This window comes from Rhinoderma darwinii, chromosome 13, assembly GCF_050947455.1.
Source record: "Rhinoderma darwinii isolate aRhiDar2 chromosome 13, aRhiDar2.hap1, whole genome shotgun sequence".
Taxonomy (NCBI): domain Eukaryota; kingdom Metazoa; phylum Chordata; class Amphibia; order Anura; family Rhinodermatidae; genus Rhinoderma; species Rhinoderma darwinii.
The window spans coordinates 9,019,482-9,042,551 of NC_134699.1; the positions used below are offsets into that span (position 1 = coordinate 9,019,482).

The 23,070-nt window shown below is 50.1% G+C and overlaps 1 protein-coding gene across 6 annotated transcripts in view; it reads right to left on the reverse strand.

Annotated features, from left to right (window-relative positions):
* ARFGAP1 (ARF GTPase activating protein 1) overlaps window positions 1-22,771 on the reverse strand; it is a 31,134-nt gene extending 8,363 nt beyond the window's left edge. Inside the window, exons 1-11 of one of the 6 annotated variants that reach the window (XM_075846134.1) lie at window positions 22,585-22,771; window positions 19,596-19,659; window positions 9,481-9,590; window positions 8,871-9,042; window positions 7,998-8,098; window positions 7,817-7,903; window positions 6,599-6,707; window positions 6,417-6,473; window positions 3,643-3,675; window positions 1,874-1,906; window positions 884-940 (exon numbers count right to left, since the gene is read on the reverse strand). In XM_075846134.1, the coding sequence (XP_075702249.1) occupies window positions 884-940; window positions 1,874-1,906; window positions 3,643-3,675; window positions 6,417-6,473; window positions 6,599-6,707; window positions 7,817-7,903; window positions 7,998-8,098; window positions 8,871-9,042; window positions 9,481-9,590; window positions 19,596-19,655 (819 nt within the window). In that variant the 5' untranslated portion in view covers window positions 19,656-19,659; window positions 22,585-22,771. The remainder of the gene's footprint in view (window positions 1-883; window positions 941-1,873; window positions 1,907-3,642; window positions 3,676-6,416; window positions 6,474-6,598; window positions 6,708-7,816; window positions 7,904-7,997; window positions 8,099-8,870; window positions 9,043-9,480; window positions 9,591-19,595; window positions 19,660-22,584) is intronic. The other 5 variants (XM_075846136.1, XM_075846135.1, XM_075846138.1 and 2 more) reach the window with 5 other exon arrangements.
* Between the last annotated feature and the right edge of the window lie 299 nt (window positions 22,772-23,070).

Genomic DNA, 23,070 nt, shown 5'->3' on the forward strand with positions numbered 1-23,070 from the left:
ACTCACTATTCTGCTGGTGGAGTCACTGTGTACATACATTACATTACTTATCCTGTACTGATCCTGAGTTACATCCTGTATTATACTCCAGAGCTGCACTCACTATTCTGCTGGTGGAGTCACTGTGTACATACATTACTTATCCTGTACTGATCCTGAGTTATATCCTGTATTATACTCCAGAGCTGCACTCACTATTCTGCTGGTGGAGTCACTGTGTACATACATTACATTACTGATCCTGAGTTATATCCTGTATTATACTCCAGAGCTGCGCTCACTATTCTGCTGGTGGAGTCACTGTGTACATACATTACTTATCCTGTACTGATCCTGAGTTACATCCTGTATTATACTCCAGAGCTGCACTCACTATTCTGCTGGTGGAGTCACTGTGTACATACATTACATTACTGATCCTGAGTTATATCCTGTATTATACTCCAGAGCTGCGCTCACTATTCTGCTGGTGGAGTCACTGTGTACATACATTACTTATCCTGTACTGATCCTGAGTTACATCTTGTATAATACTCCAGAGCTGCACTCAATGTTTACAAAATGACTAAACTTTTTATGTAGATTATAAAGTGAGCTTGTGGTGGACATACCCTTTCAGCCGGAGAAGCAGTTTGTGCCGGGGGTTAGAGACGTTACTACATCTGTGATCAGGAACTGTGACAATTTTAATGATTTCAGAGATGAAGAAATGGCAGCACGGGAGAACGGGTTACAAGCAGCAGTGCAGTAGAGGAGGGATGATGGCGGCGTGCAGGAGTGGATATCGACACCCGTTTACATCTGGATTGTGAGTTAGTCACCCCCCGAGCCCCACAACCAGCAGCGATCATCTTAGCACATGGTGAAGACACCGGGAAGTTACCTTCTCCTGGGCTGGTTTGACAACAGTCTCATTAATGCTCTGGCCTAGCTCAGAGGCCTATCCAGGAGAGAAAGAAGAGGACAGGCGTCAGGGCGGAGGGTGAGGCTCCCGTGACACGCACGACGGACCATGTATGTGAAGTACAACACATGCAAACAAGACCAATGGGGACAAGTCATGCATAAGGAGGTGGGAACAGAAACAGCCAATCAGACGGAGGCAGGAGGGTGTTATAAGGGGGGGTCACATCTAGGAGCCATCGAGACCAATACAACGTGGGCATCTTACATCCACATGGAGTTTTGTAGGTTATATCTTCATGTAATGCTAAGAAAACATTCTACTCATCTCCGTTACATATCACGTACTCCAGTCACATCCAAAGCTGCATTGTAGATTCTGATGGTTTCTATTTGGAGTCCGTTAGTACTGGGCTGACACAGGTATCCTCACACTATGAGGCATTAGTTGAGCTCCCAGAGACCACTGGATTTCTGGAAATGCCGTTTGCCTTCATCAGGCTCATGTAGTCTTTACTCTCAGTATATCTCCCACAATGCGACGCAGTCGAGTATAATCCGTGCAGAACCGATAGAGGGCTTCAGTGAATGATAATAGGCCACAGAAGATAATGAGAGGAAACCAACAGAATTTTGAATGCAGCTCCGGCTGTGAATGGAGTATAAGACTCAACGTCATATGTTGCTATAGCCCGTGAAATGAAATTAAAAGGTGGAGCTAGAGTTCATGATGTGCTCCATACGGCATTAGACACAACAACCACCTGGTTCCAGGAATATGACCAGCAGAAAAGGCACAGGTAGATTGAAAGGTAACAAGAGTAGAGATGGTTTAGCAGGGTTTAGAGGAGACAAGGAAAACGGATGAAAAAGAGGCCTTGGGACCTGGCTGGACAGACAACGCACAGACTTGACAGCACGGGACCGCCACGCACGGACCATGCACACAGATATATGATGCCTGGATTACCGAGTCCGGTGGACGCTTGTTCCCTCCCCAAAACTGCACAAGGGCAGTGATGGAGGGGGGAGGGGGGAGAAGAGACTAACTTTAGTATTCATACAGAGACCCTCCAAGCTTCTCCCACCTCCGGGCTGGCATCTTACTGACACCCTAACTATTAAAATGCACCCACAAAACGCTCGCCCAAAGTGACGATCAAGAGGTTAGAAAAATTGCTGATCACATATGCTCCCGTATGAGAGTTCTCTAAGCCAATCAGCAGAGCCAAGAGAGGTCACATGTTACACTCCACTGTAGAGTCTTCTTTAAAGGAGTCAGCGATTGAGGGGCTCACTTCTACGGAGAGGGGCATTTATTGGGTACATTTTATAGGATACTGTACAGGTCCCCCGATCAAAACTTATAAGACAACCTAGTGGAGAATGAGTGGGATTTTCATGTGCCATTTGCTATATCGTATCGAAGCTCCAACTTTTTGTTGTTGGAAACAATCAGCAAGCGGATATTGATGGATCCATTATTTTATTATGTTGCTCTATACAGAACGTTGCGTGCATGATGGTGTCCTGCTATGAATGGACCGTGGGTTTGATTGGCTCGATATCCCCCAATTGCCTAGAGTATCATAACAGGACTACACAACGTAACTATTGGGAATTCATATTTATATGCAACAAGTGTTACTCAGAATATTTAGACATTCAAGTGTTAACGAGTTATAATGTATCACAGCCTAAAATGAAAGCCATTAAAAGATCTGTCAGCAGCAACTAACATGCTTGTTGATGGTTTCCATCTAACAGATGTTGTTTGAAAGGGGATTCCCATCTCAGATCCTGCCATAAATGTCGGATACGTGCGGGTCACACTTCTGGGACCCATGCCCATCTGCAAAATGGGCGTCTCCCATCCCGCCTGGTAGTGGAGAACGAATCGAGAGGTGGCCGCACATATCCTGTGGATATGTCATATGTCTGAGATACGAATACCCCTTTAATATACTGAGCTTCACGTCAGAACACCGTTATTTCTGCAAATCGATCCAATAGACCATTGGATCCGTCAACTGCAACTTGTTGATGGTTTTCAAGTGTCAATGTAAACAAAAAAATTGAAAAATAATAATTAAAAACTGTAATATCTTCAAATTTGATAGAATTGCTCCCCAAAATGAAAGCCCTTTCCTTATCTTATACCCCCCCGGTCATTAGGAGCCACCTGCATCATATAAAGGAAGAACAAGCAGGATAAAGAGTTAACTCATTAATGACCATACACAGGGAAATTAAACATTTCACAAAAGAGAAATCACGAAAAAAAAAATAATAACTGAATAAGGGGATGTTTGTGTGGAAACAGCGCCACTCTTGTCCATAGGCTGTGTTTGGTACTGCAGCTAAATCCAATTATTTTGAATGAAGCTGAAGTGTAATACCAAACACAGCCAATGCACAGGAGTGGCGCTGTTTCTAGAAGACAGCAGCCATGTTTTTCTCATCTCATACAACCCCTCTAAGTATAGTAATAAATACTTTGGACACTGTCAGCCATCTGCATACGTTCCTATATAGAATACGTAATAATGTACTATAAGGGGTCCTGTAGCGGCAGGTGGTATACACGAGCATTACCCATGACCCTGACCGCAGCCGTATTATATGCACTGTATAGAATCAGGCCCGGATATGGAGACGGCTGCCCTCAGGTAGTGGTGGGATTAATCGGCCATATCCTCCTATATATAACCCGTGTGCGTTTAACCCTTTAGCACTAACCTTCTGCGTTGCTTGGGTACCCAGCTTAGATGCCTGAAAGATAAAAAAAAAAAAAAAAAAACCTTCATTGGTCTGCCGACATTCCATCACAAATACTGCACCCGTAGACAGAGGTCCCCACAGGAGATCCCATAAACGTTTAACCCCTTCCCGCCGTAAACAACTTTCAGATTTTCATTTTCGTTTTTTTCCTCCCCACCTTCCACAAGCCAGAACTTCTTTATTTTGCCGGCGATATTGTCCCATGAGGGCTTTATTTTTGCGGGGACGAGTTGTAGTTTTTCGTAGCGCCCGTTTATTTTGCCATATAATGTACTAGGAAGCGGGGGAAAAAATTATTTGTGGGATAGAAAATGAAAAAACAAAAAAAAAAAAACAGCGATTCCTCCATGTTTTTTTTTGCGCTTCGTTTTTACGGAATTCACTGCGCAATTAAAACAATAAGTTAACTTTATTCCGCGGGTCAATACGATTACGGCGATACCAAATATAGACCGTTTTTTCTATATTTTACTACTTTTACAAGTAAAAAAATAAGTGTAAAAAAGAAAATTTATTTTGTGTCGCCAAATTCCGAGAATAACTTTTTTATTTTTCCGTCGATTAATGAGGGCTTATATTTTGCGGGATTAGCTGTAGTTTTAATGATACCATTTTGGGGTACATGCGACATTTTGATCACTTTTTATGGGAGATGAGGTGACCAAAAACATAGCGATTCTGACGTTTACAATTATTCTTTTTTACGGCGTTCTCCGTGCGGTTAAATAATGATATATTGTAATAGTTCAGACTTTTACGGACGCGGCGATACCAATTATGTTTGTTTATTTATTTTTACACAAAAAAAAAAAAAAACTTTATTTTACTAATTATTTTTTTTATTAGTCCCACTAGGGGACTTCAACCAGCGATCGTTGGATCGCTTGCACGATATACTGCAATACTAATGTATTGCAGTATATATCGTCTATCTGACAGGCTTGGTGGCCTTCATTAGGCCCCCAAGCAGCCATAGCAACCATCGCCACCCCGTGATTGCCTTCAGGGGGGGGGGGGGGAGCGATGAGCTGCTAGTGTTTGGCCCCCTCTAACGATTTAAATGCTGCGGTCACTATTGACCGCGGCATTTAACGAGTTAAACTAGCGGGATGCCGCTCGTTACTGTGAAGTGTCGGCTGTAACATACAACCGACACCCGCATCGTATGGAGCGGGTTCACTCCGCGAGCCCGTTCCATACTTCCCCTACCCGGCTATGACGTAACCATACGTCAAATGTCGGGAAGGGGTTAATAAGCGACGGTCTAATTGCAGGAATCCTTACCTATCAGGAGATGGGGTTCCCCTATATGAGACGGGCACCAGTCACCACATCCAACCGTAGAGCACATATGCTCGACTCTCTCCTATCAAGTCTATAGGAGTTATGGAAACTGCCACCTCTCAAACGGAACAGGGGTCCCACCTGGCGAACGGGGGTCAGTCGATCTCCCAATAGCTGGGGCACCACAGGAGGGACTACCACCGATCAGACATTTATTGCACGCCCTGTGGTTATACCATAAATGTCTATTATGAGAAAACCTCCTATAAATAACCATAACTGTGTGTCTCAGGGGGGAGAGAAGCGGCTGCCAGACATACTGATCTCTCACGAGGACGACCCCTTTTTAAGAAGCTCTCCATTGACTCTCATAGGAGGGTCCTGTTTGGAGGAACTCGGTCTATGACGTCCATAGGTCTTAATTAGACATATGGATAAGGGTAGCCTTCATAAGACAACCCCTTTAAAGGGGTTCTCCGGAATTTCTATATTGATGGCCTATCCTCAGGCCGGTGGGAGCCCGACTCCCGACCGATCAGCGGTGATGAACACTGCAGCCTCTACATAGTTTACCAGGGACTGTCCCCATAGTACCTAAAGTAAACAACCCCTTTCCATATCATTAGGACCAATGGACATTATGGATCTGGGGTCTCTGCTCTGGACCCCCACTTATTAACAGAGCAGAGATCCACCGCAAAGACCGGCTCCTATTTTGGAGGACTTGTTGCAGGTATAATAGGCAACATTTCTGCAAAATAAACACATAGCCGCCTGCAGCTACCCCTAGCGATATCCGCGAATTTCCAAAAGGAAGGCCTTTGGCAGAGCGAAATCCGGCGCCATTTTCATGTGGACCAGAAGCCGCGCGGCCTGACAGTAAGATGACGACTTCCGGTCATATGTTCCAGGCATCGAGGACGCGAGGAGTAGGAGCGGAGGCGGCAGGAGCAGGTAAGTTATGTTCGTGTATGTGATGTGTGTATTATGTTCGTGTTATACGGTCTGATTACCACTGTATCTAATCCTCCTACACTGTGTGCCGCCATTTTCTGATTCAACCACCTCCTTCTCCTGGCACTAGCCAGGATAAGGGAGGGGGGATTGTGTGAGGACACTAGAGCGAGTGTGTCTACACCAAATTTGCAGCATAAAGCAATGAGGTTGCTTTACCACATTGCAATGCTGCAATTTTGGGAATTGCTCCCCCTAGTGACCAGCACATAGAAATGTTATAAATTAGAATCTAATTTATAATATTTCCTGACTTGTGAAAATGTGTTATCACTTATATACTAACTGCTTAACTGAATTTATTTATTTTGTTTATTTTTTTCTAGCAACACATTCCCTTTACGTTTACCTGTGCATAAGGAATAAACATTATGTGTAGTACCAGACCTAGACACTAGATGGCAGCAGTAGTTGATGAATACAAATGGACTTACACTTTCCTTTGCTGCAGAGGCAAATTTACTTGCTCCAACGGTGAAGCTGCTCCAGCCCTGTATGAGAAGAGAGCGGAATATAGACATCTCTAATAAGTAATGACGCCGGGTATAAAAGATCACCGAAAAAGAAAAGCCTCGGGGGCACAAAATCCTGCAGGCAACGCATCTGCCCGACGTACCGAGTACAGTGAGGTCATCGCGTTGTTCAGGAAATCATCTTCTTTCTTCGGAGGATTGACCGTGTTGCCGAAGCCGACATATCTATTCTCCTGGTTTCCGACACCACCACTGGAAGGCAAGAGTTAATTAAAAGGGACATGGCGACAACAGATTTGTAGGTTTCATAATAGGACATTTTCTGGTGGACTTCTTAACTGGTTCCCGACTTCTGGCTGTGTATTTACGGCCACTGGTCGGGGTCCTTAAAACCGATCGGGCAGCTGAATGTCGGGTCTCCGGCTGTCAGTGACTGCCGGGGACCCTGAGGAGAGGATAGAAGCAGCTTCCGATGTCTTTTACACAGCGCTCAATAAGCTCTGTGTATAGGAATAGAGACAGCGGCCGCACCGCAGTCTCTATTCCTCCCGGTGATCATGTGACTGGTCACATGATCGCCGGGTGCCGTTAGTGGCAGACTGTTGCTGGATCTTACTAGACCCAGCACAGCCCTATTAGTGACAATCGTCACTATGAGAGGGCAGTTACATTGTAAAAGAAGAAAAAAAATATATAAAGTCCCCCAAAGGTCTTTTCTGACCTTTGAGGGACAGACCATAGTAGTAAAAAAAATAAAATGAAAAAAAAATTAATACACATAAAATACCCACCCCCAAAAAAACATTCCCCCCCCCCCCCCCCCGTGCCCATGATTGTCGTAACGCTAGCCCTGAGCCAATTACCCTAATATAGACATGTAACATATTAACATTTCCAGTAGGCCATGACGATCACAAATAAAAGGTCTATTTTGGGTATAACTATGTTATTACCCAAAAAAAATAGCTGAAAACTAAAAGAGCTTATTTTTTTTACTATTATTTTCAAACTTTAAGCCTAAAAATTCTAAAATAGCAAAAAGGATGTGTATAAAATGATAAAAATAGAAACCTGAATTGGTCTACAGAAAAAAAAACATTGCAAAAATCACGTCGCTAGCCCAACAAATAAAAAAGTTATAGCCATTTAACAAACGAGTGCTAAAAATGGCTAAACGGTGTCTGGTCCTGAAGGCTCAAAATAGCGCGGCCCTGAACTGGTTAAAGGATTATTACTCTGAAGACCCGAATACAAATGGTACATTAAAGCAGACTATGTTAGTAGGGTACGTTTCACAGGGTAGCGGGCCCAATGACCTCACCCCAAAAAGAAGTGAGAATCCAGACAAATTCTGAACCTACCCCTGATAGGAATTGACATCATCGTTCAGCCATTCCTCGAAGGCTTTGTCCCCAGAGGGGGCTCCGGTGTGACCGCTGGGGTTAGAACTGTGAATGGAGAAAGAGAAGACAATGGGAATTGGACATCAGACCTAAAGTTCCCAGAGAATCCACGATGACATCAGCTCCGGCCGCGCCGCACCGGTGAGAGGAGACGCCCATCATCTTGGGCTGCGGAGGAGTCCAGTTGTTGGCAGGTGAAGTTTCCTCAGACCATTCCCGACCTTCAGCCAACGTGGCAACCTGCACAAAGACAATCCATAACTACACACATCTATATCTCACATCAATAATAAATGTATAACCTACAACTATACAGATAGGCAGGGGGCGACACAGGAGCCAAGCATCTCCCCTGGCAGCAGCGATCAGTCAGAGAGTTCCTCCTGGAATCAAATGTCTAACACTGTGGCTAAACTATATAGTGAGCACTGTGGCTGGCACTGTATGAGGCTGGCACTGTATAAGGATGGTACTATATAGGGAGCACTGTGGCTGGCACTGTATAAGGATGGCACTATATAAGGATGATACTATATAGGGGGCACTGTATATGGCTGGCACTGTATATGGAGCACTGTGGTTGGCACTGTATATGGATGGTACTATATAGGGGGCACTGTATATGGATGGTACTATATAGGGGGCACTGTATATGGCTGGCACTGTATATGGAGCACTGTGGTTGGCACTGTATATGGATGGTACTATATAGGGGGCACTGTATATGGATGGTACTATATAGGGGGTACTGTATATGGATGGTACTGTATAGGGAGCACTGTGGTTGGCACTGTATATGGATGGTACTATATAGGGCGCACTGTATATGGATGGTACTGTATAGGGAGCAGTTTGAGGGGGGCACACTTTAATACACACGTCAGCTGCTGTAGACCTTTGCCCCCCCTGCATGGCCGCACTCTGTCCTCAGTGACTTATTTTTATAATTCAAAGTACAGGAGACATAACCCACATGTATCAGAACGTCGCGGGCAGGACACCCCGGTCTCACCTTGTCCCGGTAGAGAGCCGCCGCTTTGCTGTTGTACTTCTCCTGCATACTCCAGCAGGGGTCGTAGTCCTCCTGCGACTCCAAAAACTGGCGGCATTTTCCGTTACCTCCGACCTTCATCTTCTCCAGCTCCACATCCTTCCACTTGTCCATAGTGACCGAGCGCACAAAGCTGAGGACAGAGAGCGCAGTGACCTCCGGTGTAGTGGTGAGGCCACGCTCCTAGCTCAGACCCCCACCCCATGTGATAAAAACGCCTGGCGCCACAATGGCGGACCCCCAACATGGCCATGCTAGTAAACCCCACCGGTGCGCATGGCTATAGTTCGGCGTTCTATCAGCAGCGAGCGCAATAAGTGAGGAGATGAATAAATGGGGGGCTGAAAATGTGGGGATCATTACACTGCACCCATAGGGATGACCTGACGTCAGTGTAATGCATCTTGGTCTCTCACATGTAGTAATATTGGGGGGTCCTGGTGCCATCCCCTATACCTGAACATGCCCTCCGGGGGATATAACGAGGTGCAGTCCAGAGGGGGCAGCCCCATTAATAGAACGGACATGATATAGGTTTAGTGGTCATACCCGGGAGTGCGGGAAATACTACCTGAGGTGGACGCCAAGACCCCGATGCTTTCCGGAACACTCCAGACACACCCAGATGCCGTACGTGACGCTGACCCACTGAGGGTTAAAGGCTCCACATTCAAAGCAGGTCTGAGGAAAAGAGGAAAGACGTACAATATGAGTCATCCCTGGTCTACCCTCCTTGTGGGGGTCTCCAGCTGCACCCCACAAACCTAATGATGGCTTTATTGACTTCCTATGAGATTTTCCTGCCCAGAATGTGTCCCGGAGATCTCTGTGATCTGCAATCTGAGCCTCTCCAGCGCTGATCGAACTACCACTCCCAGCAGAGTGTCAGGGAATGCTGGGAGTTGCAGCACACCACACATGAGCGGCAGTAGGTGGTGAGGTTTAAATAAACCCTATTTCAAGCTGTGGGTTCCTCTTGCAGCATATGGGGGACGGGGGGGGGGGGGTGCTTTGGTTGGAGACCCCGATCAGATATTCTGACTGTTATATGTTTAGTTAAAGGGGCATCTGGGGAAGGATTGACGTTCCCTTCCAAATATTCCTTTAGTTAGAACGGCTGCTCAACACCCCCAAACCAAAAGAGGGTAATAGAAGGGTATATGGACAATATAACGGGGTCCCCTGCGTCACGTACAGCGTTAAAGGGGGTTTCCGAGTTAACGCTATTGTGTCAGTGCTTTTAACCTCTGAATGACAACATTTGTAATGCACTTACTGTATCAAAATTAGCCCGATGCTGCCACGGGGCACATGACTGGTGACATCACTCTCTTTGCCCGCTGTGTTTACCAGCCGTGTACCCATCACATGGTCAAACTGTTAAAAGTATCTGCCTGGTAGACGGGATGTCACTAGTGACGTGTATGGGCTGCTCTGTTATACAGCCAGGAACCGCGCGCGCGGACGAGCGAGGGAACAGCAGGGACGGCGCGCGCGGACGAGCGAGGGAACAGCAGGGACGGCGCGCGCGGACGAGCGAGGGAACAGCAGGGACGGCGCGCGCGGACGAGCGAGGGAACAGCAGGGACGGCGGACGAGCGAGAGAACAGCAGGGACGGCGGACGAGCGAGAGAACAGCAGGGACGGCGGACGAGCGAGAGAACAGCAGGGACGGCGGACGAGCGAGAGAACAGCAGGGACGGCGGACGAGCGAGAGAACAGCAGGGACGGCGGACGAGCGAGAGAACAGCAGGGACGGCGGACGAGCGAGGGAACAGCAGGGACGGCGGACGAGCGAGGGAACAGCAGGGACGGCGGACGAGCGAGGGAACAGCAGGGACGGCGGACGAGCGAGGGAACAGCAGGGACGGCGGACGAGCGAGGGAACAGCAGGGACGGCGGACGAGCGAGGGAACAGCAGGGACGGCGGACGAGCGAGGGAACAGCAGGGACGGCGGACGAGCGAGGGAACAGCAGGGACGGCGGACGAGCGAGGGAACAGCAGGGACGGCGCGCGCGGACAAGCGAGAGAACAGCAGGGACGGCGCGCGCGGACAAGCGAGAGAACAGCAGGGACGGCGCGCGCGGACAAGCGAGAGAACAGCAGGGACGGCGCGCGCGGACAAGCGAGAGAACAGCAGGGACGGCGCGCGCGGACAAGCGAGAGAACAGCAGGGACGGCGCGCGCGGACAAGCGAGAGAACAGCAGGGACGGCGCGCGCGGACAAGCGAGAGAACAGCAGGGACGGCGCGCGCGGACAAGCGAGAGAACAGCAGGGACGGCGCGCGCGGACAAGCGAGAGAACAGCAGGGACGGCGCGCGCGGACAAGCGAGAGAACAGCAGGGACGGCGCGCGCGGACAAGCGAGAGAACAGCAGGGACGGCGCGCGCGGACAAGCGAGAGAACAGCAGGGACGGCGCGCGCGGACAAGCGAGAGAACAGCAGGGACGGCGCGCGCGGACAAGCGAGAGAACAGCAGGGACGGCGCGCGCGGACAAGCGAGAGAACAGCAGGGACGGCGCGCGCGGACAAGCGAGAGAACAGCAGGGACGGCGCGCGCGGACAAGCGAGAGAGCAGCAGGGACGGCGCGCGCGGACAAGCGAGAGAGCAGCAGGGACGGCGCGCGCGGACAAGCGAGAGAGCAGCAGGGACGGCGCGCGCGGACAAGCGAGAGAGCAGCAGGGACGGCGCGCGCGGACAAGCGAGAGAGCAGCAGGGACGGCGCGCGCGGACAAGCGAGAGAGCAGCAGGGACGGCGCGCGCGGACAAGCGAGAGAGCAGCAGGGACGGCGCGCGCGGACAAGCGAGAGAGCAGCAGGGACGGCGCGCGCGGACAAGCGAGAGAGCAGCAGGGACGGCGCGCGCGGACAAGCGAGAGAGCAGCAGGGACGGCGCGCGCGGACAAGCGAGAGAGCAGCAGGGACGGCGCGCGCGGACAAGCGAGAGAGCAGCAGGGACGGCGCGCGCGGACAAGCGAGAGAGCAGCAGGGACGGCGCGCGCGGACAAGCGAGAGAGCAGCAGGGACGGCGCGCGCGGACAAGCGAGAGAGCAGCAGGGACGGCGCGCGCGGACAAGCGAGAGAGCAGCAGGGACGGCGCGCGCGGACAAGCGAGAGAGCAGCAGGGACGGCGCGCGCGGACAAGCGAGAGAGCAGCAGGGACGGCGCGCGCGGACAAGCGAGAGAGCAGCAGGGACGGCGCGCGCGGACAAGCGAGAGAGCAGCAGGGACGGCGCGCGCGGACAAGCGAGAGAGCAGCAGGGACGGCGCGCGCGGACAAGCGAGAGAGCAGCAGGGACGGCGCGCGCGGACAAGCGAGAGAACAGCAGGGACGGCGCGCGCGGACAAGCGAGAGAACAGCAGGGACGGCGCGCGCGGACAAGCGAGAGAACAGCAGGGACGGCGCGCGCGGACAAGCGAGAGAACAGCAGGGACGGCGCGCGCGGACAAGCGAGAGAACAGCAGGGACGGCGCGCGCGGACAAGCGAGAGAACAGCAGGGACGGCGCGCGCGGACAAGCGAGAGAACAGCAGGGACGGCGCGCGCGGACAAGCGAGAGAACAGCAGGGACGGCGCGCGCGGACAAGCGAGAGAACAGCAGGGACGGCGCGCGCGGACAAGCGAGAGAACAGCAGGGACGGCGCGCGCGGACAAGCGAGAGAACAGCAGGGACGGCGCGCGCGGACAAGCGAGAGAACAGCAGGGACGGCGCGCGCGGACAAGCGAGAGAACAGCAGGGACGGCGCGCGCGGACAAGCGAGAGAACAGCAGGGACGGCGCGCGCGGACAAGCGAGAGAACAGCAGGGACGGCGCGCGCGGACAAGCGAGAGAACAGCAGGGACGGCGCGCGCGGACAAGCGAGAGAACAGCAGGGACGGCGCGCGCGGACAAGCGAGAGAACAGCAGGGACGGCGCGCGCGGACAAGCGAGAGAACAGCAGGGACGGCGCGCGCGGACAAGCGAGAGAACAGCAGGGACGGCGCGCGCGGACAAGCGAGAGAACAGCAGGGACGGCGCGCGCGGACAAGCGAGAGAACAGCAGGGACGGCGCGCGCGGACAAGCGAGAGAACAGCAGGGACGGCGCGCGCGGACAAGCGAGAGAACAGCAGGGACGGCGCGCGCGGACAAGCGAGAGAACAGCAGGGACGGCGCGCGCGGACAAGCGAGAGAACAGCAGGGACGGCGCGCGCGGACAAGCGAGAGAACAGCAGGGACGGCGCGCGCGGACAAGCGAGAGAACAGCAGGGACGGCGCGCGCGGACAAGCGAGAGAACAGCAGGGACGGCGCGCGCGGACAAGCGAGAGAACAGCAGGGACGGCGCGCGCGGACAAGCGAGAGAACAGCAGGGACGGCGCGCGCGGACAAGCGAGAGAACAGCAGGGACGGCGCGCGCGGACAAGCGAGAGAACAGCAGGGACGGCGCGCGCGGACAAGCGAGAGAACAGCAGGGACGGCGCGCGCGGACAAGCGAGAGAACAGCAGGGACGGCGCGCGCGGACAAGCGAGAGAACAGCAGGGACGGCGCGCGCGGACAAGCGAGAGAACAGCAGGGACGGCGCGCGCGGACAAGCGAGAGAACAGCAGGGACGGCGCGCGCGGACAAGCGAGAGAACAGCAGGGACGGCGCGCGCGGACAAGCGAGAGAACAGCAGGGACGGCGCGCGCGGACAAGCGAGAGAACAGCAGGGACGGCGCGCGCGGACAAGCGAGAGAACAGCAGGGACGGCGCGCGCGGACAAGCGAGAGAACAGCAGGGACGGCGCGCGCGGACAAGCGAGAGAACAGCAGGGACGGCGCGCGCGGACAAGCGAGAGAACAGCAGGGACGGCGCGCGCGGACAAGCGAGAGAACAGCAGGGACGGCGCGCGCGGACAAGCGAGAGAACAGCAGGGACGGCGCGCGCGGACAAGCGAGAGAACAGCAGGGACGGCGCGCGCGGACAAGCGAGAGAACAGCAGGGACGGCGCGCGCGGACAAGCGAGAGAACAGCAGGGACGGCGCGCGCGGACAAGCGAGAGAACAGCAGGGACGGCGCGCGCGGACAAGCGAGAGAACAGCAGGGACGGCGCGCGCGGACAAGCGAGAGAACAGCAGGGACGGCGCGCGCGGACAAGCGAGAGAACAGCAGGGACGGCGCGCGCGGACAAGCGAGAGAACAGCAGGGACGGCGCGCGCGGACAAGCGAGAGAACAGCAGGGACGGCGCGCGCGGACAAGCGAGAGAACAGCAGGGACGGCGCGCGCGGACAAGCGAGAGAACAGCAGGGACGGCGCGCGCGGACAAGCGAGAGAACAGCAGGGACGGCGCGCGCGGACAAGCGAGAGAACAGCAGGGACGGCGCGCGCGGACAAGCGAGAGAACAGCAGGGACGGCGCGCGCGGACAAGCGAGAGAACAGCAGGGACGGCGCGCGCGGACAAGCGAGAGAACAGCAGGGACGGCGCGCGCGGACAAGCGAGAGAACAGCAGGGACGGCGCGCGCGGACAAGCGAGAGAACAGCAGGGACGGCGCGCGCGGACAAGCGAGAGAACAGCAGGGACGGCGCGCGCGGACAAGCGAGAGAACAGCAGGGACCGCGCGCGCGGACAAGCGAGAGAACAGCAGGGACCGCGCGCGCGGACAAGCGAGAGAACAGCAGGGACCGCGCGCGCGGACAAGCGAGAGAACAGCAGGGACCGCGCGCGCGGACAAGCGAGAGAACAGCAGGGACCGCGCGCGCGGACAAGCGAGAGAACAGCAGGGACCGCGCGCGCGGACAAGCGAGAGAACAGCAGGGACCGCGCGCGCGGACAAGCGAGAGAACAGCAGGGACCGCGCGCGCGGACAAGCGAGAGAACAGCAGGGACCGCGCGCGCGGACAAGCGAGAGAACAGCAGGGACAGCGCGTGCGCGGTTCCTGGCTGTATAACAGAGCGGCCCATACACATCACTAGTGACATCCCGTCTACCAGGCAGATACTTTTAACAGTTTGACCATGTGATGGGTACACGGCTGGTAAACACAGCGGGCAAAGAGTGATGTCACCAGTCACGTGCCCCATGCAGCATCGGGAAACGGGCCAATATTGATCCAGTAAGTGCACTACAAATGTAATCACATCCAGAGGTTAAAAGCACTGACACATAATAATGTTACCTCGGAAAACCCCTTTAAAGCGTTACTAAACGTTCCATCAACTTTTCATTTTCCAGCAGAATGTGTAATATAAATATGTCTTGTAATCTACTTTATTCATGAATTTGGGTTCCTTTTTGTGTTTTAAATGGCCACTCGGACACTTTTTTAGCACATTTTATTTCTTGTATTTCTCCTGTTGATAATCCGTACACTGTGTGAATGTATCGGTGTACGGACTCAACTGACTGAGTACGGGCGGGTGGTGGTCCCATCGTGACGTCAGGAAGGTCTCGCTGCCGCTATAAACTACACCGTTCTCTTTAGTGTAACCGGCAGCGGCAGAGCGCAGGGAGGAGAATGACAGCTCTGTTGCTCTCCGGTCTATAGTATGTGAGAGGAGCTTCCCTAGGCGTAACCAGCAGCAGCAGCAGAGCGCAGGGAAGCTATCCGATGCAAAAGACCACTGTGCTGCAAAAGGACCTTTGGTTTTCCTGATTGGCTGGCTGTTTAGGTGCATGATGGGAACTATGGGCAGACTGAATATTGCACACACTACTGGCAAACATCACACACAGTAAGACACGCCCCTAACAACCGGCCAGAAGCAGGAAGTGTCAGAAAATAGATGTGGACAGTGTCACCAGAAAAAAAGATGCAAAAAAAACAACTTTTTAAAGTGAAAACATGACAAGGAGTAAGGAGGTCAGACAGAGGGACAGAACAGCGGCTTAAACATTCATTTATTTTGTGAAAGTTTAGCTGCACTTTAATTCTCTGCTCAGAAGGGTCTTACATTTATTTAAAGTTGCGGCAATTAACAGCACAAATTTGTGGACCCCTGAAGCCCCCAGTAAGATCTGTGGATCACTGTGGACGTTATGACAGGACTGCCCCTTTAACCCCTTCAGGACCAAGCTCATTTTGGCCTTCAGGACCAGACCCATTTTTTCAAATCTGACATGTGTCACTTTATGTGGTAATAACTCCGGAATGCTTTTACCTATCAAAGTGATTCTGAGATTGTTTTCTCGTGACACATTGGACTTTATGATAGTGGAAAAATGTGGTCGATAAATTCAATATTTACCAGTGAAAGACACCAAAATTTGGTGAAAAATTGCAAAAATTTGCATTTTTCTAAATGTAAATGTGTCTGCTACTAAGACAGGCAGTTATACCACACAAAATTGTTGCTAATTAACATCCCCCATATGTCTACTTTAGATTGGCATCGTTTTTTGAACATCCTTTTATTTTTCTAGGACGTTACAAGGCTTAGAACTTTAGCAGCAATTTCTCACATTTTCAAGAAAATTTCAAAAGGCTATTTTTACAGGGGCCAGTTCAGTTGTGAAGCGGCTTTTAGGGCCTTATATATTAGAAACCGCCAAAAAGTCACCCCATTTTAAAATCTTCACCCCTCAAAGTATTCAAAACAGCATTTAGAAAGTTTCTTAACCCTTTGAACGTTTCACAGGAATTAAAGCAACGTAGAGGTGAAATTTTGAAATTTCATTTTTTTTTTGCAGAAATTCATTTTTATTCTATTTTTTTTGTAACAGAAGTTTTTACCAGAGAAACGCAACTCAATATTTATTGCCCAGATTCTGCAGTTTTTATAAATATCACACATGTGGCCCTAGTGTGGTAATGGACTGAACCACCGGCCTCAGAAGCAAAGGAGCACCTTGTGGATTTTGGGCCTCCTTTTTATTAGAAAATATTTTAGGCACCATGTCAGGTTTCAAGGGCTCTTTCGGTGCCAAAACAGTGGAAATCCACCAAAAGTGACCCCATTTTGGAAACTACACCCCTTGAGGAAATTATCTAGGGGTATAGTGAGCATTTTGACCCCGCAGGTTTTTTGCAGAAATTATTGGAAGTAGGCCGTTAAAATAAAAATCGTCATTCTTTCAAAGATAATGTAGGTTTAGCTAATTTTTTCTAATTTCCACGAGGACTAAAGGAGAAAAAGCACCACAACATTTGTAAAGCAATTTCTCCGAGTAAAACAATACCCCACATGTGGTTATAAACGGATGTTTGGACACACGGCGGAGCTTAGAAGGGAAAGAGCGCCATTTGGCTTTTGGAGCTCAAATTTAGCAGGAATGGATTGCGCAGGCCATGTCGCATTTGCAAAGCCCCTGAGGTACCAAAACAGTGAAAACGCCAAAAAAGTGACTCCATTGAGAAAACTACACCCCTTGAGGAATCCATCTAGGGGTGTAGTGAGCATTTTGCCCCCACAGGTGTTTCATAGATTTTATTAGAATTGGGCAGTGAAAATAAAAAAAATCCTTTTTCTTCAATAAGACGTAGCTTTAGCTCCAAATTTTTAATTTTCTCAACAAATAAAGGAAAAAAAGAACCCCAACGCTTGTAAAGCAACTTCTCTGGAGTACGGCAATACCCCACACGTGGTCGTAAAATGCTGTTTGGGCACACGGCAGGGCTCAGAAGGGAAGGAGCGCCATTTTCCTTTGGTGTACAGATTTTGCTGCATTTGGTTTCTGGTCGCTATGTTGCATTTGCAAAGTCCCTGTGGGACCAAAACAGTGGATCCCCCCCAGAAGTGACCCCATTTTGGAAACAACACCCTCAAGGTATTCACCTAGGGGTGTAGTGAGCATGTTAACCCCACAGGTGTTTTGCAGAAATTCGTGTCCACACGATGTGGGAGAATGAAAATGGGAATTTTTCCTTAGATACGCCAATATGTGGTGCCCGGCTTGTGCCACCATAACAAGACCGCTCTCAATTATTATGCGGTGTTTCCCTGTTTTAGAATCACCCTACATGTGGCCCTAATCTTTTGCCTGGACATTCGACAGGGCTCAGGAGTGAAAGAGTACCGTGTAAAATTGAGGCCTAATTTGGCGACTTATAAAGTATTGGTTCACAATTGCAGAGGCTTTGATGTGAAATAATAAAAGAAACCCCTGAGAAGTGACCCCATTTTGGAAACTGCACCCCTCAAGGCATTTATTAAGAGGTGTAGTGAGCATTTTCACCCCACGTGTCTTTTCCATAAATGATTGCGCTGCGGAAGGTACAAATTAAAATGTTTCCCTAGATATGCCAATTCAGTGTCAAATATGTCGTGCCCAGCTTGTGCCACTTTTTTTTATATATACAGCGTTCACCGTACGTTATAAACTACATGTTACCTTTATTCTGCGGATCAGTACGATTCCGGCGATACCAAATTTATAGAACTTTTTTATAACTTTTTGCACAATAAAATTACTTTTGGAAAGAGAATGTATTTTTTCTGTCGCCAAGTTGTGAGAGCCATAACTTTTACATTTTTTCGTCGATGGAGCTGTGTGAGGGCTTGTTTTTTGCGAGACGAGGTATAGATTATTTAGGTACCATTTTTGGATACATGCGACTTTTTGATCACTTTTTATTTCAATTTTTGGAAGACAGTGACCAAAAAAACAGTAATTATGGCAGTGTTTTTGAGGTTTTTTTTTTACGGCGTTCACTGCGCTGGATAAATAACATAATATTTTTATAGTTCAGGTCGTTACGGTCGCTGCGATACCAAATATGTATGGCTTTATTATTTTTTTCAATAATAAATGACTTATAAGGGAAAAAGGGCGATTGTGTTTTGTGTTATTATTTGAAACTTTTATTGTATGTTTTCCAACTTTTATTTTTACTTTTTTTACACTTTTTTTTACACTTTTTTTTAGTCCCACTAGGGGACTTGAATGTCCACCTATTTGTTTGATGTTCTAATACATTGCACTACCTATGTAGTGCAATGTATTGGAACTGTCAGTTGTTCACTGACAGCAAGCCGATCAGGCTCCGCCTCTGGGCGGGGCCTAATCAGCTTACGTAATGGCAGACAGGAGTCCATTGTTAGGGCTCCTGTTGCCATGGTAGCAGTCGCCAGCCTTTCCATCGCATGGCAAGGCTGCCGATTTTCTACAAACCTCTAGGATGCAGCGATCACAATGGATCGCTGCATCGAAGGGGTTAATGCCAGGAATCGGAGCTAGCTCCGGTTCCTGGCGATAGATCGGGGTGTCCGCTGTAACATACAGCGGACACCCACTGCTGATGACGCCGGCTCAGCTTCTGAGCCGGAGCCATCTTGCCGATGTTACCGGAAGCCTCCTGGGCCCCGCCGACGACGGGGCATAGGAGGATTCCGTTACAGGCTGATCGGGAGGTAAGCATTAGCCCTCCGATCGCCTTTGCAGCCACCGGCAACCCAGCGATCACGTTGCTGGGGTGCCGGTGGCTATAAACTCCTCACATGCTGCGATCTCTATTGAACGCAGCATGTGAGGGGTTAATCGGTCGGAGCGGAGGCTAGCTCCGGTCCTGGCCGATACCTTAGGGTGCCAGCTGTAACATACAGCTGTCACCCGGTGGTGATGTCGCTGGCTCAGCTCCTGAGCCAGCTTCATCTCCATGACGTATATTTACGTGAAAAGGCGGTAAGCCACCGATTTTACTGACGTTTATATACGTGATCCGGCGGGAAGGGGTTAATACACGTTATATCCTTGTCCCTGACATGCCGATACTGTGAGGACTTACATTGTTTTCATCCTCTGCCCGGACTTCCTTCAGAACCTTCCTTGACCGAGGACTCGCCATGTCTCTACAAGAGAAGAGCGGCATCATCATCATCATCATCATCATCATCATCGTTACATAGCCACGTGATCTTTTATTATAGGTCTGTCTGGATCACCTCATATAGGGGGTGGGGGGGGGGGGGGTTCCCATTCAGGACCCCGATCTATAAGCCAAAGTGGAGAGTGGCCACAAAGTGCGTCCGTCTGGAGGACCCGACACCTCCATGCATTACACAGACAGTCATTGACATGAATGGGCGCCTTGTAATTCTTCATTCCGCCTGTGGTGGCGCTGCAGAGAATTGAACGTGTTCCCGCGCAGACTACAGCTGATCCCTGGGGGTCACGGCAGCCAGACACTGACTGACCAGCTTATTGTTAGGAGACCCCCCATTATTAACACTGTATAATAAACAGTCTGAACTCAACTTTGTGCATTCATTTCTTCCCATTTTCAAGATCTCTGCTTGCTGTCAGTTAAAGTATAGGCCATAAATGTCTGAGATGGGAATACCTTTTAAGGATATGTTAAAGAGACTGTCACCACATTATAAGTGCCGTCTCCTACATAAGGAGATGGGTGCTGTAATGTAGGTGACCGTAATGCTTTTTATTTAGAAAAAAAACGATCTATTTTCACCACTTAATGAGCGATTTTTCGCTTTATGCTAATGAGTTTCTTAATGCCCAAGTGGGCGTGTTTTACTTTAGACCAAGTGGGCGTTGTACAGAGGAGTGTATGACGCTGACCAATCGGCATCATGCACTTCTCTCCATTCATTTACACTGCACTAGCGATATAGTTATATCACTATGTGCAGCCACATACACACACTATAACGTTACTGCAGTGTCCTGACAATGAATAGACATCACTACCAGCCTGGACATGATGTTTATTCAGAATCCTGACATGTCTGTAGCGTCTGAGATTCCAGCAAGGCAAGCGTAATCTCGCGAGATTACGATGTAACCTGTCATTTCAAACGAGATAACACTTGCCTTGCTGGAATCTCACAGAAAAGATTCGGAAGTGTCAGGATTCTGAATACACATCACGTCCTGGCTGTAGGTCATGTATGTTCATTATCAGGACACTTGATTAACGTTAATATGTGAGTATGTGGCTGTACATAGTGATCTAGTAAGAACACTATGTGCTGTGTAAATGAATGGAGAGAAGTGTATGACTCCGATTGGTCACTGATTGGTCAGCGTCATACACTCCTCTGTACAACGCCCACTTGGTCTAAAGTAAAACACGCCCACTTGGGCATTAAGCAACTCATTAGCATAATACTAAAATCGCTAATAAAGTGGCGAAAATAGAACGTTTTTCTAAATAAAAAGCATTACTGTCACCTACATTACAGCGCCGATCTCCTTATGTAGGAGACAGGGCACTTATGTGGTGACAGAGCCTCTTTAACATGGAATTTTTTGTGCCGTTTTTCGGCTGTGGCCATTGAGCGCTGCGGGCACAAAAAGTCACGAAAAACGCTTTCTCTGCCTCTCATTGATTTCAATGGGAGGTCAGAGACGGAACCGTGGGATGAAAGAGCGTGTTGCTTTGTTTTTACGCAAGCGTTTAGTTTTTTTTTACGATGGGAGGCGATTTCGGCAGCTTTTTGGCACAGTTTCCGAGTCAAAAACAGCACCAAAAAAACTCAGTGTGAACTAGCCCTAATAGTAAGATTCTCGTTTACATTCAGAGGGCCAGTTCACACACAGTTTTTTGACACGTTATTTGACGCGGAAACTGCATCTAAAAACGCCTCCCATTGATTTCAATGGGAGGCGGAGGCATTTTTTTTTTCCCGCGAGCGGAAAACCGACTCGCGGGAACAAGAAGCGACCTGCCCTATCTTTGGGCGTTTACGTCTCTGACCTCCCATTGACATAAAAAAAAAAAAAAAAAAAACTGTGTGTGAACAAGGCCTTATTCTTCTCACAGCTGAGGGTTCACTACAATTGTATCCACAATCCTCTGTGATATAAACAAGCTGGACTCCAGGCTGATACATTGTAACAAACTGTCAGGGCAGGAGAGAGATTTGTGCTGTTGATGTATAGACAAATTTGGCAAAAAACTGGGACATGAAACGAGTTACGTCTATAAGAAATTTTTCAAAAAACAAACGGCGCCACAATTCGTCACAAAATCTTGGTCTAGAGAGTGCGCCAACCAAGAGGTAACCATCAAGATGCACCAAACCTCCCAGCGGGCGCCACAGTCATAAATTTGGCGCATCTTCTGGTTGGTCTAGTTTTCAGCAGTCTAAGTTTCACACAGTAATAACAAATCTGTTCTAGTGTTCCCATTCACTGACAGCAAGCAGAGATGTTCATACAACCTGCAATGAATAACAACAATTCGGCCCTGTGACGTCATCGCGGGCAGCCATATTGGCGGTCACTGCACTTTCCCGGATAAAGATAGAACTAAAAAAAACGGCATGCAAACCTCAATTTATACGCAACAGTCGAGAACAGGCGGCCATCTTACCATGTGAAACGTGGGGGGGGGGGTGACAGGTCCTCCATACACACCACCAGTCCTTATACAGTATTACAGGGGACCACAGAGCTCCAGAGTAGTCACCCACTTCCTAGAATGTCTGTTGCTAGGCAACAGCCCTGACATTAGCGCGCTGTGTGGTAAACATGGCGCTCACAGACATTCTGAATGAAGTTACAATAGGGGGGGGGGGGGTCTCCAATTATCACCGGAGCTCCCCTTTAAAGTCACGACATGCCACCAATACAAATGAATGGCAATAATAACAATGGAGACCAGGAGAAGACTCGCCACCTCCCCAGTCATGTCGCAGGTATAAGGTTGGATTCATGTCACGATAACCCCGAGGATATCGCGACAGTCGTCAGTGTGTGGTAATAGAGGACGTGGCAGGTAAGATGACTGGTCGGGTGTCGGATATCGGGTGTACCTGCTGTTTCCGGGTGCGCGGGCTCTCTGAGGTCCGGATCACGGGGGTGAGCTGTCTCTCTCTGTCACTGTACGGCCGCCGGTGGACGGGATTTCTCTCACTCTACGGCCGCCATCTTCCGGCTACGTTGCAGCTTCGCGGAGGATTGTGGGGCGGCCGGGGGTTAACCCTGTGTGTGCCGCCTCGCACTACAGGTGGGCGGGGCTAAGGGCGTGAGGAGAAGTAATGGCGGCGGCGACAACCAAAAGCATTTACCTCATAATCCAACCTAATGCGTGAAGGCGAAAACTGGCAGGAATGGAAGAGACATGTTATATCTGTATACACGGGGAGCAGAAATATACAGAAATGTGCAAATATAATACCACCATATACTGCCCAAATATAATAATACCACCATATACTGCCCAAATATAATAATATCACCATACACTGCCCAAATATAATAATACCACCATATACTGCCCAACTATAATAATACCACCA